The sequence below is a fragment of the Pelodiscus sinensis genome, chromosome 20, assembly GCF_052426305.1.
Source record: "Pelodiscus sinensis isolate ZL-2025 chromosome 20, ASM5242630v1, whole genome shotgun sequence".
NCBI lineage: Eukaryota > Metazoa > Chordata > Testudines > Trionychidae > Pelodiscus > Pelodiscus sinensis.
In genome coordinates, this window is record NC_143071.1 from 19,796,893 (window position 1) to 19,813,016 (window position 16,124).

General features: G+C 45.9%; 1 protein-coding gene across 5 annotated transcripts in view; it reads right to left on the reverse strand.

The window, feature by feature from the left end:
• ACOX1 (acyl-CoA oxidase 1) overlaps window positions 1-15,744 on the reverse strand; it is a 46,337-nt gene extending 30,593 nt beyond the window's left edge. For 2 of the 5 annotated variants that reach the window (XM_075903633.2, XM_075903626.2), the window contains exons 1-2: window positions 15,465-15,736; window positions 14,074-14,233 (exon numbers count right to left, since the gene is read on the reverse strand). In XM_075903633.2, the coding sequence (XP_075759748.1) occupies window positions 14,074-14,113 (40 nt within the window). In that variant the 5' untranslated portion in view covers window positions 14,114-14,233; window positions 15,465-15,736. Of the gene's footprint in view, window positions 1-14,073; window positions 14,234-15,464 lie in introns of all 5 variants that reach the window. The other 3 variants (XM_075903627.2, XM_075903629.2, XM_075903628.2) reach the window with 3 other exon arrangements.
• Window positions 15,745-16,124: the final 380 nt, after the last annotated feature.

Genomic DNA, 16,124 nt, shown 5'->3' on the forward strand with positions numbered 1-16,124 from the left:
TAATTGAGAGATAACTGGTATGTGAGAGAAAGAGAGAGAAATACATTACACACTAACATGTAGAATTAATTTAGACAGTACAAACAACATGCTGACAAGGTTTTAGTCCACAAGTTATATGGATTGTAAGGTGGCTAACTTTACCTTAAACATTCTATAGAACTTACATTTATTAAGTGCTCTTTTCATTTTCTGATCATACCAGTATCTGATCAGTTGCTCCTCCAAAACTAGAATGCCCAGGATAAGTAGAAACACAGAGTGCTCTGATCTGTCCCAACCAGTGACCAGAAGAAAGATGCACACAGATAAAATTAAGCCATTCTCCCAGCAAGCACACAAGCACTTAAGACGCATCTGGAATAGGAAAAACTCCTTGGACCTTGACAGATTTCTTTTTGATATTTTTGTTTACTTTGCTCATCTGATACTGTCTCTCACCCACTTAGGGCTTGTCTATACAAGAGGTTTAATCCAAGGTTTGAGTTAATCTGCTTCGAAAACACCTGCACAAACACAGTACAATTCACTGCAGTGCACTGACTCTGCATATATTGTGAATTCTGAAGTTCTATTTCAAAGTGAACTTACGTTGTTGCAAAGCATGTTAGTCTTTTATGCTGTTTGGGTGCATGCAGTGCTACTGCAAACTATATTTATAGTTTCCCTAATAGCTTTGCAGTTGACTGTTACTGAACAGTTTACCTGTGTGTTCTCCCTTGCTTTATGCTCAAGATGACTGGATGTCCTTTTCCCTCTTTACAGGCTGGCACAGAGCTAGGTATTATCCATTCACTTTTGGATTCCAGAAATGCTAGAACATGCCCTGAGTAGCTGCTTATTTTCTTGCTACGAGTGAATACCACCTCTATTCACTAAGAAAAAATTTGCTGAATATACAAAACATCTTAAGTTCTAGCCAAAAAAGTGAGAACATTGATATAAACTAGGGCTTCTTGCTCAAACATCTTAGGCTGCAAATGAAAACAAGATTTTCCTCTTTGCTAGAGCCCCAGACCAGGGTAGGGGGAGGAAGCAAGATCTCACTCTGGCAATGTAGATCTTTTCAGATTTCAAAGCAACCAGTGACAACACACACACGCAATAAAATTCAAGATCTTGGTGTTTTACCACAGCTTATTAACCTCCACATCTGGGAACAAAATATGCTATAAGCAATACCCTGTGATTTCTGAGATTCCACAGCCAGAGTTGCCTGTGAAATTCAGCGCCTGGCCCTCATTACCACTACAGAACTTGGCAACAGATTTTTAGCTTCTGCTATTAAAAAAAATTCCCCAAAATCCCCATTTTGTTTTCCACTCTGGAAAAGAGTCTCCTAACTGTTCTCCTTGTCTCCATTCACCCACTCCCAATTTTCTCAATGTTTTCAAGATTAAATGGCCTCTGATTTGGGTTTGCAAGACACCTTCCTTTCTCAAAGCTCTCTGGTATTAATTTGTTCTGTCAAGCATTACAGCAAACATGCTACATGGCTACATCATAAACATCCAGGAACCCAGCCCTGATGCCAACTCTGCCCACATAGCTATACAAGCGAATTCACTGCTGGAGCCAATCACATAAGCCACCAAATCAGAGGTTAATTTAACTGCACATGCAGGAATCTAATCTATGCTATCAAATGCCAGCAATGCCCCACTGAAATATATATTGGGCAAACTGGAGAGTCCCTACGGAAAAGAATTAATGGACGCAAATCAGATATCTGTAAAGGGAACATACAAAAACCTGTTGGGGAACACTTCAGTCTGCCTGGGCATTCATTAACAGATCTTCAAGTGGCTCTTTTTGTTACAGACCAATTCCACAAGCCAAATACACAGGGAAGGACTGGAACTACAATTCATTCACAAGCTTGATACTCATGCTAATGATTTAAATAAAGATACCAGATGGCTGGGACATTATCAACCTACCAAAAACGAAGATGCCAATGGTTCTGTCTGTATAGTATCTGGTGTTAGTACTTGTCCTTTCTAACTGCCTACTAATGGTTCTTATCTGCCTCTTTTGACTATCCAGTCTTTAGGTGCTTATGACTATTTGTTTTTCCTGTTACATTCCAGCTAGGCTTTCCCCTTGATATTTTTATACCCACTGCCTCTTCTTGTCCTTCCCCCCTTTTCTCCTATTTATTTTAGTTCTGGTCATCCATCACTCTGGTCATCTGAAGAAGTGGGCTGTGACCATGAAAGCTCATGACACCATCTACATGTTATCAGACTATTTGTTGGGTTTTTTTTTAAGTTTACTCCTCTGTGTGGTGGAGTTGGCAACAAATCATTTGTTAGACATGCACTATTTATTGTACATCAGATACAGATGATAGTATGTAAAATAGTATGTAAAAATTACCAACAACCACAGGACATACCACACTAATACCAACCCTGGTACCTTCCCTTGCAACAAACCCCGTTGCCAGCTTTGTCCACATATTCACTCTGCTGATACCATTATTGGACCTAACCAAGTGAGTTATAAGATCAAGAACACATATTCCTGCGCATCCAGAAATATAATCTATGCTATCATGTGCTGAAAGTGTCCGTCTGCTATGTACATTGGACAAACGTCTCAGACAGTTCGCCAAAGGATCAATGCCCACAAAACAGATATCAGACAGGATCACAAAGAAAAAACAGTTTCTTGCCATTTCAACCAGAAAGGACACTGTCTCAACGACTTAACTACCTGCATCCTACTACAAAGACCTTTCAAATCTGCACTTGAAAGGGAATCCTCTCAACTGTCATTCATGCTAAATTTCGACACTCTACATCTGAGTTTAAACAAAGGATCTAGTTATCTTACCCATTACAAAGATAGCTTCCCCAATTATCACCTCTAATATCATTAGCCCACAGACATTCACCTCCCCCCCCCATCCCCCTTCTGTTCTGAAATTTGATTTGTCCTTTTCCTATGTGTTCATTTTTTTAAATTGTATCCTTTGGTATATATGGTTGTGACTATTTTCTTCCACTACTTGATCTGAGGAAGTGGGTCTGGCCCACGAAAGCTCATCATCTAATAAACCATCTTGTTAGTCTTTAAAGTGCTACATAGTCCTGTATTTTGCTTCAGTATGTAAAATAGTTAGCGTAATAATGGGAGGAGAAAGGAGAAAATCTTGGCATTGAGTTCAGTACTCAAGCAAGATATTTTGTATATCTGAATGGAAATTCTAGAGTGCATTAAAATGTGTTCAATACTTTTAGATTTCACTGTTCAGTAAGATTTTAAAACAATACTAAATAAAATTAAATTTTTAAATTAAATACAAGTTTATTTTTAAAAATAATTCTGATCATCTCTGTTAAAGCCTATACTTACTAAATCTATTAAAATAAGTTTATTTTGAAAAATATTAAGTAGTGCATATTTATTTCTGAGTTTTAAATAAAGTCAAACCACTTAACTGGTGGAAGTCACTGGCTAAGTAACTGGAACCAGAGTTTGTTGAAGCATTAATTGCATTGTTGAAAGCAAAATCCTCATCTGCAGAGAAAATATTTTCCTCGTTTAGGTTATTCAGTTACATTGGTTCAATGACTACTTCATTAAAAATTAAGGAATCTATGGGTACGTCTACACTACAGCGTTGTTTCAAAATATCTAATTTTGAAATAGTGAATTCAAAATAAGATATTTCAAAATAACACATCTACACACAAAATGCATTTCAAAATAGCAAAATTCTACAGGCAGTTCCTGGGTTATGTACAAGATAGGGACTGTAGGTTTGTTCTTAAGTTGAATTTGTATGTAAGTCAGAACTGGTACATATTTGGGGGGGGGGGGAGAGAGCTGGAGTTAGGTGGAAAAGATCCTGATTCTCATACAACTTCCTTATTCTAAGAAAAACACATACTGTTTTGATATGAAGGTTTTTTTGGTTGATATTTTAATTAAAAATTGATCATAAGTTTCAGTGTTTCATGCTATATCCAAATCTTCCTTTTGGGGTACCTGAAAGATCCCAGTTATTCATTTAATAGTCAGAATCTCTGTTTTTTATAACTAAAAAAAGTTTATTCAATGCATATGACTGTTCCAAATAGAATTTGCTACAGATGGTTCAGTGAAATGGGTATTAAGTATAAGCAATAGTCACTGGAGAGCACAGTGAAATATTGATACAATCAAAGCTGTTGTTGTATTCTGCTGAGCAGAAAATGGAAATCCCTTCCTGTGAAGTGTTTGTGTGAATTTATCCACAGGATTAATTTTAAAGAAAAATTCTGTGTTGGGAACAGGAGTTTAGCCACAGGTGGGTCCTCATTGTCCACTCACCCACTTTGCAACCAGACCCATCCCCTCGGGGCTTACCCTGCTCCGCTCCAGCCAGGGTGTGGGGTTGGGGCTTATCCCCTCTTCCCTGCTCCTCCCCATTCTTGCCCACCCACACCACTGGGTCATTTTTCAGCTTCACCTCTGCCAGGCTGGAAGGGACTTGTTAATTTCACGTGATGCTAACAAGATACTTGCAGCTCTAGTGCTGAAGAGGGAAAGAGCTATTGCTCCCAAGGTGGGGACTGTAACACAATGGGTCTCACTGCCTGCTGCTCCCTAGGAAATTAATTTTTCCGCTCTGCCGTGCCCCCTTTTGGCTGGTGTCTTGTTCCCCCCAGCAGACCCGCATCCTCCACGGCGAGAAAAGCCGCTCCGCGTCTCCCTGGTCTGCGCAGTGGGGGAGGCACCCCGTATTAGCTGCGCGCCCCCCCCCCCCCCGTTTGTAACTAGGGATCCGACGTAAGTTGGAATGATGTAACCCGGGGACTGTCTATATTTTGAAATAGTGCATCTACACTGAGTGGATGCTGAATTGTATTTAAGGCCGTCCAGAACCAGTTCAGGCAAGGTATCAGGTCAGGAGTTACTTTGTGTGGCTGCTGCCTGAGGCTGAGGCCTGTGCTTAAAGGGATGGCCTCCCCTCTCCCCCTCCCGCACAGGAGAGCCGGTTCTCAGGTTTCCCTGTTGCTTGCATACCTCACTGAGAGACAGCAAAGCATTTTGTCTCTGCGTGCTCTGGTTGCCCTCACTCAGTACACCACAGCACACTGCAACATGGAGCCAGAGCTGCCCCTGGGCACTCTGGTGCTTTTCATGGACACATTGCTGCAAGCCTGCCTGCACTGTCTGCAGGCTGCCGTCCGAGAAGTCCATTGGGGGGGCTGTCAGCATCCAGGAGATCCTGCAGGAGAGCTTTCACCCTGAGGAGCACTAAGAGTCTCCTGGTCTGCCCCACTTGGGGCTTGTGCCTCATTCCTCCCTCATGTCCTTCCACTTACCCCTCCCTAACCCCCCTTCTTGTTGTCAAATAAAATACATGTATTTTCATGAACACAAACTCTCTTTATTTAACACTGGGGGCAGGGGAGGGAATGAAACTCTGGTGAGACTGGGGAAAGAAAGAGAGAGGGTGGGAGGGGGAAACCAGGGAGGAGGGACTTAGAAGGGGGAAGCAAGGGGAACAAGGGGGAGGGGAAACTCAGGGTTGGGGGTCTCGCCAGGCCAAATGTCTCCCAGCACCGCAGGTGTGGGGCCCTCGGTGTCCCCACGGGGATGGGGAGGAGATGGAGGGTGAGGAGGGAGAAGTGGGAAGGGGAGAAAGAGTGAGAGGAGAAGCAGTAGCTGGGGAGGCAGCAGGCAACACGCTCTGCACCAGGGTCTGCAGGTGCTGGCAGATGACATGGCCCTGGGCAAGCTGCTCCCACCGTCGCCGCAGGTTTTCTTGCACCCAGTGCTGGAGGGTGTGGTGCAGGGCTTGCAGTGCCCCCAGGTGCTGCTGTTGGTACCCCTCCACTGCATGGGTGGTCCTGCAGAGCCCTCAGGTGTGGGATCATGTCCCAGATGGTGTGGTGTGCTCTGCATGCACAGATAGTGTGGTTGTGGAAAAACAAGAAGTGGTCAGTTATTCCTGGGGACACATTGAGTGAAGCCCAACCCCCCTCTGCAAGGTGAGGATGACCATTCCCTGCACCATCAGAGCCAATGTGCTTGCACAGAGGCCATGTTCAGAACGTCCTGCTATCCCTGGGAGTGGGAGCTGCCCCGAGACCACACCCATGCCCCTGGGCTGTATATAGTGTGGGTGGAGTGGGTGGGGGGAAGATGTCTCCTGCCTCTGTGTAGAGTGGCCTTGTGGAGGGAGGGCATCCTGCTGTGTCCCACCCCGGAGTCAGGAGAATGTCATGCCTCTTCACACACGAATGTGGCTAACAGAGTAAGGCCCGTGTGGCAGCCAGCTGGCACCACATGCCCAGGGGTGGCATGGCACATGCACAGGTTACTCTGTGATCTATGGACAGCAAGGCCCACGTGCGCAGTCCCTGGTTTCTGTGTCTCCACCCTGCATAAGGGGACAATGATGGCACTCACCTGTTGTTGCCTCCCTGGCCTCGGATGACACCGGCGACAGGTCCGCTGGGGCGGCTCAGGGGTCCTGGCTACTCAGAACGCTCCATCTGGTCTGCTGAAGCTCCTGGCTCTCTTCCTCCTCAATGCCCTAGTCAGGGCCCTCTGTCCCAGGGTTGACGACCACCTGGGGGGTACAGACGGTCCTGCCCCCCAGGATGTAGTCCAGGGCGATGAAATAGGGGTAGCTTGGTGTGTGCGCACCTGGTTGGGAGCTGCCCCCTGTGGCCCTGGCATATGCCTGCTGAAGCTCTTATTTTCATCCGCACCTGCTCCTGGGTGCGGATGTGGCCTTTGCTGGCCATGCTGGCAGCTATCCTGCCATAGACAGCCGCATTCCTCCATCTAGTGCAGAGATCATGGATGTTGGAGGACTCCCCCCAAACCTGAATGAGGTCCATGATCTCTGCACTGGACCAGAAAGTGTCCTTTTCTGGCTCCTGGCATGTTGTGTGTATATGCTATTTCAAAATAACGCTGTAATGTAGACATACCCACAGTGATTAGAAACATTCAGTTCATTTCACCAGCTACAGATAATACTGATTTGTCAGTTAGTTTAAAAACGCAAAATATACTTTGATAACTTATCTGTATAAGAAAACTTGTGTATAATAAAAATCTTAAATGTTCTGTAAAACACTGTACATTTAAGTGAATTTAAATTTCCATCTAAATAAAGCTTGATACAAATAAGCCAAAAATCATCTAGTAAAATAAGATGCATCAAGATACAGCGAATGAGAAGCTGGATATGAGTCAACAGCGTGTCCTTGTAGCCAACAAGGCTAAAGGCATATTAGGGTGCTTGAGGAGGAGCATTGCCAGCAGATCCAGAGAAGTGATTATTCCCCTTTATCTGGCTCTGGTGAGGCCACATCTGGAGTACTGTGTCCAGTTCTGGGCCCCCCACTATAGAAAGGATGTGGACACATTGGAGAAGGTCCAGTGGAGGGCAACCAAAACGATTAGGGGGCTGGAGCACATGACCTATGAGGAGAGGCTGAGGGATATGGTCTTATTTAGTCTGGAGAAGAGAAGAGTGGAGGGGGAGGATTTGATAGCAGCCTTCAACTTCCTGAAAGGCTGTTCTCAGTAGTGAGAGATGGCAGAACAAGGAGCAATAGTCTCAAGTTTCAGTGGGGAAGGTCTAGGTTGCATATTAGGAAAAACTATTTCACTAGGAGGGTGGTGAAGCACTGGAATGGGTTACCTAGGGAGGTGGTGGAATCTCCATCCCTAGAGGTGTTTAAGTCTTGGCTTGACAAAGCCCTGGCTGGGTTGATTTAGTTAGGATTGGTCCTGCCTTGGGCAGGGGGCTGGACTTGATGACCTCCTGAGGTCTCTTCCAGCTCTATGATCATTTACCATTTTCTAAGATAATAAAATTGTACAAATTAAGACTTTGAATAAACATAAATTAACTTATACAATTGCTTAAATGTCTATAGATATAGTATACCTTCCTGGATAGTTTACCACACAAAACAAAACCCAAACTCCAGAGCAACCAAAGAAATTTAGTGCAAACACTAAATTTAGTTGCAAGTCTACATAGAATCACTGGAAGGGATCTTGAGAGGTCATCTAATCTAGTCCCTTGTATAACTGGACCATAACTTCACAGGTATTTGTCTAACCTGCATTTAAAAATCACCAGTGATAGATTCCAAAACCTCCTAGTCAATTTGTTCCAGTGCCTAATTAACCTGACACTTTAGAAGTTTTTCCTAGTGTCCACCTCAAACCTCTCTTGCTACTATTTAAATCCATTGCTTTTTGTCATATTCTGATGTTAATGAGAACAATTTTTCAACTTTCTCCTTGTAACAACTTTTTATGTATTTGAAAACTGTTAAGACCTGTCTGTTTCAAGACTAAACAAACCCAATTTTTACAATATTTCTTAACAGGTCATTTTTTTCTAGGTCTTTAATCATTTTTGTTGCTCTCCTCTGGACTTTCTCCAATTTGTCCACATCTTTTCTGAAATGTGGTATCCAGAACTGGACACAAGACTCCAGTTGAGGCCATATCAACACAGAGAAGAGTGGAAGAATTACTTGTTTCATTTACACTCCTGCTGATACATTCCAGAATGATGTTTGCTCTTTTTGAAACAGGGTTATGCTGCCCTAATCCAGGGCTCAAAACCAGGCTCTGAGGACCCTGCAGTGCTGGAGGGCCCAAGCTCGAGTTAAACTGGGACCCAGGATATGAGCCAGGCCTGGACAAAATATGGCCTGTGGGCCACATCTGGCCCACCAAGCCACCAGATGCAGCCCGCGGAGGCAGTGGGGAGCATTAGGCAGGCTCCTCTGCTTGCCCCACAGGCTACTCCGAAATGCGGCTGCGGGATGCCCTTTCTCTTTATGAGATCGGAGGGGAGGAGGGAAGATTCAGACGCTGGTCCTTCCCCCAGCACAATCCCACTGACTGGTTTCATGCCAGCAACTGGCTAATGGGAGCTGCCTGTTTGAATAACAGGCAGCCATGAAGCACAACTCTCCTCCCCTCCTGCTCAGTTACTCACTTAAGCACATGGGCGGGCAGGCAGAAACATTTTAAGCTCTGCATGCCTTTAGTCCTACAGGCTTTGGCTGTTGGCTGGTAAGTCTCCTGGCCAGAGCCTACCTCTGGCACCCCATCTTCTCCCTTCCCCAACTCTCTACCCCTCCACTCCTGCCCCGCTATTCCACATATCCAAACCCTTTGCCCCCCTCTTGCACCCATATCCCCACCCAGATCTGGCACCCCAATCTGCCTGAGATCACAATCCCTTCCTACCATAGGTCACATCCCAAAACCCTGCACTCCAGTCCCCCTGCCTAGGTCACAACTACCTCTTTCACCTAAACTCCCTCCCAAACCCCATTCTCCCTCCTGCACCCCAATTCCTTACTCCCAAGCTCCCTTCTGCACCCAACCTCTATCCGAGACCCTGCACCTCCTCCATTAATACCATAGAAGAGTCAACCACTTTCCAAATTCTTAGAGTGACCCACCATCAAAAATTATTGCACACAACTGGTATAAGCCCTATTGCTCTGCATTGTAGATGCCATGCTGCTTGCCTTGGGTCCCGTGAGTTAGCTGTAAATATCCCACAACAGAATGGAACAACTTCTTTAATCCTCTCCATCTCAACAGTCTGGATTCCAGATTGAAACAGGAAGCCACCGCCCATTGCAAACTGCCATACCCATTGTCTTCTGATCATCGATCTGCAAACACACTATCAGCAACCCCCCTGGGTTTGCAATGTAAAGTGAACCATCAAACCTTTTGGAAATCCAACTGCTTCCTGGTAAAGGGCAGGAAGTAAAGTTTTCCCACAGTGCACCACAATCCTAGGAATAAAGTGATCACATTTCTGGGGGTGGAGGAGACTAGGGATGCTGGGATGTGGTTACTTTGACGTGGATCTACACAGTGCAGACTGGATCCTACAGCCCTAAGTTCAAACACAGGTCTTAACATTTTGCTAAAATGCAATGTAAAAGACTCAAAATCAGGGTTCCCTAACACAAGTCAGCTGGCTCAAATCCCACTTATCCTGGGCATTCAAGTTTGACTCCTGAACTTGGTCTCACTCTTCTTATTGAATGTATGCATTGTAGCTGTAGCCATGTTGGTCCCAGAATATCTAGAGCAGTGACACTCAGTCTGAGGCTTGAGAGCCACAAGTGGCCCTTCAATGTGTCTCCTACAGTTCTTTCTAGCACATGATGTTAAAACAGTGTGATTTAATTAACCAAACTAAGTTATAAACCAGACAGTAATTACTATGTTATTAAGCAACTGTAGTTGACAAAGAACTGCTTGAACCATTTACTCAAGTCTCTTTTTCCCCCTTCTTTTTCTCCTCCCCCCCTTCTCTTATTTATTCTTGTATCTGGACTTCTAATACTCCCGTCATCTGAAGAAGTGGGTTGTGCCCATGAAAGCTCATGATACAATCTACATGTTTTGTTAGTCTTAAGGTACTACTAGACTACAGCCAGTCCCCAACATATGAACGAGTTACGTACCAAACACTTGGTCGTAACTCGATGTGTTCGTAAGTCGGACCCCATTCATTTAAATGCAGCCGCGCTGTTCGTAAGCGCAGATCGCACATTCGTAAGTCAGGGACTAGCTGTAATCTACTTAATGGGAGGTTTGGTTGTAACTACGAATGGTCATAAGTCGACATGTTTGTAAGTCGAGGACTGGCTGTATTTGTTGTTTAAGTTTTTTCATAATAATATTCGTTCAGTCATTTTGCTATGAGAATTATTATATATAGAATCATAGAATACTAGAACTAGAAGGAACCTCAAGAGGTTTATAAACAAACAAATAAAATGGTAAATTAAACAATGAATTCACGTTACTTATGACTCGAGTAATGTTGCCAGCTAATTTGGCTCTGGAATCACTTAGATCTGAGTATCACAGATCAAGAGACACTACGCAGATCTGGAAACACACATTTTCCATTCTCTGATAGTTCAACAAGGGATAGTTACATACCAAGCTCCCAAGTTCAAAGTTCTTTTTTGTTTATTTAAAAGTTTCTGTAGGTTACATAAAGTGACAAAAGAAATTTGCTCAGATTTGGACAGCTATAAAGCACAGAAAATTTCAATCTAGAAGATGAATTTTTTAAAATATTTAGCCAAGGTTTGTTACAAAAACATTTCAATTAAGTTAAAGTCTCACTGGTTACCCTAATAAAAATTTGCACTTAGCTGTTGTCCACACCTTAATCTACTTTGTAATATCTTTTGTCTACTTGGGGAAGCTATTTCACTAACTCCCTGCGTGGATAAGACCTTAGATAAAGGACCATAAACTATTTCCAGAATAAACTTAAAAAACAACAATAGTTAGCACTTTAAAAGACTAACGAAACATGTAGATGGTATCATGAGCTTTCGTGGGCACAGCACACTTCTTCAGAGGATCAGAGTGCTGGATGTCCAGAACTAAAATCAATATAGGAGCAGGAGGGGGTAGACAAGAAGAGGTAGTGGGTATAAAAATATCAAGGTGAAAGCCTAGCTGGAATGTAACAGGAAAGTCCAGAACTAAGAATAAATAAGGGAAGGGGGGGGGGAGGAAAAAATTGGAAGGGGGGAGTAGATAAGTTTCAAAGGGATAGCCAATCCAGTCTGTAACAAGCCTCACAATGCCCCTGTGGAGTATTATTCCCATTATACAGATAAGGAAAATGAAGCAAGAAATGAATAGTTGCTCAAAGTGTTATTGAATTGCTATGTAAGAGTCTTATGCTACTAGTCTTTGTAATTTAGGTACATGAAAAATGGAGGATACTCAAAAACACTGAACTCTGGCCCACTTACTGGACTTTGTAACATTTACCCTGAAGTATAGTTACATATTATCTTTGATTAAGGAAAAATCTTTTGCCCAAAACGTTATGTAAAATCACGTTTAAGTAGTTAATCAGTTAACTGTTAAGTTTAACCAATTAAACAGAGGCAGCTAGGGGCTGCTCTGGCTGAATCATAGTGTCCTTACCTGTAGCAGGCCAGGGCCAGGGCCAGGGCCAGCACAGACTGGGACTGTTCTGAAGGGACAGGACCACCTCCTGCTCCTACAAGTCTTTGTAGGCTGGAGCCGTTCCCCTGCCCATGGCTGGTGGGTTAACCATAACGAGTAAGCATTACCTGTTAACCGGTTAGCCATTCATATCCCTACTTAACACAAATTTCAGCATATGCTTCCATATTGTCGTTTGAAAAGCAAGTTAAATTGTACCCTACATTTCTTCTGCTGTATATTAACTCAATGCTAAAATTCTCCTGTACATTATTAGAATATTACGTTAAACAATGTAAATGCAAAGAGTATCAGGAAACTCAATTGCAGTCTACTATGTATTTCAGAGAGTTTGTGTGTGTATCTGTCTGTCCCCCAGCCGGCGGACACATACACTTTCCCTGCCTGTGCCCACTGCAGTGCCCATGGACAGGTTCATCTCACGAAGCCCCAAGTTGCTGCTGTGCTGTCCTCTTTCCAGGGCAGCCTGCAAAGTGAATTCCTCCTCCCTGGCCCCACCCTAGAACAATGATTTAAATCAGGGGTGGGGAATCTGAGGCTCAGGGACCAGACACAGCCCCCTCCCCTCCGGCTTGCTTGGATCCGGCCCTTGAGGCTTGGGGCTTCCCCCAGCATTAGGATGCCCTCACTTATCTGTCCAATCCAGCCTTTCCAGGATTTCAATAGGAGTTGTACTAAGCAGGTACAATCAGATGCATACTTTGAATATATCTCCCAGTACATTGCTCTTAGGCAGTGGTTCTCATAGAGAGATCCACAGACCACTAGTGGTCCTTGACCATCTTGAAGATGGGCCATGAACTCGGGGCTTATCAGTCCTCCTCAAGCAGCAGGGAACCTGCACTAGTCCTACAGTCCTTCCTTCACCTCACGAGATTGGAATACCAGTGGCAGCTTCACACTGCAGGATGGAGAGGAAAAGGAATTTTGCAGGCTTTATCTGGCTTGTGCAAGAAGAAAGCAGCTCTGCACACTGCTGCTCCCTCTTTCCATGGCTGGTGGAACAGCAGCTCACGAAACCTGGAGGCTTAACCCACAGCTCCCGTTGGCCAGAATCCTGGCCAATGGATGCAGCGGGGAGTGCAAAGCCAGGTAAGCACCTCCCCCTCATTCTCCTCATGCCTCCCACTCCCTCCGAGACCCTACACCTGTACCCTGCTTCTGCACCCTCCTTCCTTGACCTGCCCACTTCCTGCACCCTCCCTCTGACCCTCAGCCGATTCCTGCACTCCACCTCCCACCCTCAGACTGCTCTTGCAACCAACCTCTCATCCAGACCTCACCTCCACCCTTCCTTCACCCATTTTGTCACATTGACTGGTGGTTCATGAAAGAGTCTGCATTGAGTGGGGTGGGCCACGGGCCAAAAGGTCTGAGAATCACTGCTATTAGATATTCTAGCTTTGCAGTCCTTATTTGAAGGAGTTAACTGAAAGCTACATCAGACATTTCTCAGCTAAGTTTTTTCCTGTGTCAAAGGTGCTTAATGATATTCAGGGCTAAGTTCATGGCAAGTTAAACTTAGTCTAATTCAACTGTCAAAGATTTTCCCCCAACTTAGATAATGCAAAAGGTCAGCTAAACTGAAAGTCAGAATTTATTTGGGTAAAAAGAAACATTTCAAGGCTAAAAGTGTTGTTCTGTCTGAAAACTGACTCTGAACTTTTTCAGCTATGACAATAGCTCTATTCATAGAGCTTCACAGAAGGACACCAAGAACAGTGATCTAATTTACGCCATTTATTAAAAGTCAGAATATTTCATTCCTTAGGCTAACTTAGAACCAGGTTTTCAGTTTCAGGGACATTTTTACTATCATTGGCATTAAAGATTTTATCATTTTTAGTTGGATAATAAAAGAATCTAAGGAAATAGACACTGTAACCAATAGATTTTATCTAGGGCATTAGGGCTTTAGTCAAAGATCACTGCAGTCATGACTTCAATGACTGTGTCTCATGATCTTAGTTCGCTTTAAAAGATTAAAAGGAAAAAAAGTAATTTCATTGATAATGCAGAAGAATTTTCTTCTAGCATCTATTTTGCATCAGAGTCCAGTACCTTTTAAACCAGTAGATTTCATCAGGATCTGCAATCCCATACTCTCTTAGCCTCATCACCATAAGGGCGCTCTTCCTGATGGCCACCTCATATCGCTGGCTGCGTGAGAGGAAATTTAAATCTTCATGTTGGAATTCTGGATCATTCAGAACTAAGGCTTCTGAGGGCACAACAGAAGAACAGAAAAGGAATTAAGGGTCAAGCAATCAAGCCAGTCATCCCATGAGGAAGGGTAAAACTATAAGGATTAGTATGTCCAGTCTTGAGATACAGTACTAAAAATCTGAAGCAAGTGACAAAGTTCAGTTCCAATTACATCTTGCAATAAATCATTTTCACATTAAATGTACATTTAAGCCTCTTTTAGTCAGTAAGTCACTGGTCTAGCACTTCAAGGCACTAAGGTATACAAATCATTCTTGCTATTGTGTTATTGTGCACCATAATTTTTGGCATATCTAGTTTTGTAACACCCCTGTCAGGTAGAGAAGTGCTACATTAGTCCATTTTACAAGCAGGAAACTGAGGCACAGAGAGGCTAAATATCTTGCTCAAGGTCGCAAAGGAAGCCTGTGTCATTGCAAGGAAACAAATCCAGGTCTCCTAAGTCTTAGGTAGTGTCCTAACTACTAGATCCTCCTTTCCATAAGGGGCCTCTAGGTGTATAAAGTAGGGGTGGGCAAGAAAAAGCAATATGAAGGCCTAGGGGCTCCTTCCCTTATGTAGGGACAGGAGTGAGGGTTCCCCAAATGTGATTCAACTCATCTGGTGGGGACACCCTCTAATTGAGCTGCCTGGGGTACACACACCGGAATAGGACCGAGCCAGTGGGGCTCTCACAGTAGGCAAGGGGGAAGGAGAACCCCCAAATTGAGAACAGGGGTTTCCCCAGAGCCCGGGGGGAGGGGAAGGAAGGATTGTCATGTGAGGAGGGAGTACCCTGAGAGCTTATGGGGGAGGTACGCCATCTTCAGGCGCGGAGGGGGGCCCAGGACCAGCGGGGGCTCCGTCGCACGAGGAAGGCCCCCCCCCCAAGAGCCGGGGGGAGGGGTAATGGGGCTACGTGGCACGAGGAACGGGGGTCCCAGAGCCAGTGGGGGAGGGAAAGTGGGGCTCCTCGGTGCGAGGGGGGCCCCCCCGAGCCAGTGGGGGGAGGGGAAGTGGGGCTCCTCGGTGCGAGGGGGGGTCCCCCCCGAGCCAGTGGGGGAGGGGAAGTGGGGCTCCGCGGTGCGAGGAGGGGGGGGCCCCCCGAGCCAGTGAGGGGAGGGGAAGTGGGGCTCCTCGGTGCGAGGAGGGGCCCCCGAGCCAGTGGGGGGAGGGGAAGTGGGGCTCCGCGGTGCGAGGAGGGGGGGCCCCCCGAGCCAGTGGGGGGAGGGGGCTGAGGCTCTCACCGATCTCCCTGCGGCGGCGGGTGCGCTCGGCGCCCCCATCCAGGAGGTGGGTGAGGAGCTCGGGGTTGAAGGAGGCCGAGGCACGTTCCTTGCGCAGATCCTGGTTCATGGCGGCGCCTGCCCGACTCCTGACCCCGGCCCGCTCTCACACACCGACTCCCAGCGGCTGCAGCCGGGCGGCGAGCCGCGGTCCCCGCCCCGCCCCCTGGTCTGGCACGTGACCAGGAGGGCGGCGACCGAGAGCGAGGGCGCGCGGCTGAGTCACGCATCACCGACACGCCACTTTACTTCCCGCCCCCTCTGCCCGTCTACCCCTCAACTCGGCGCGAGACTTACGCATGCGCAAAGGGCCTCCCCCGGGTGGGCCGCTGGGACTCTAGCTCTGTGCGGTGGGGCGGGCTGAGCGGGGATGCAGGAGAGGGGTTCCTGCCGTCCCCTCCCCGTGCCCTGTCGTGCAAGCTGCAAGGGTGGAGAGGGCTCTCTCTGGCCAAGCAGCAAGCTGGGCAGCGCTGAATGGGAGCAAAGGCTGGGCTCCAGCCCCTCTGGGCTTGGCAAGTCCTAGGGTCATGAATGTAAAACAATTGCTTTAGCTCGGGCACCGCTTTCATGGCATCTTAGCATTGGAGTTAGGTTGGGACCACAGCCCCTGTGAGGGGACCC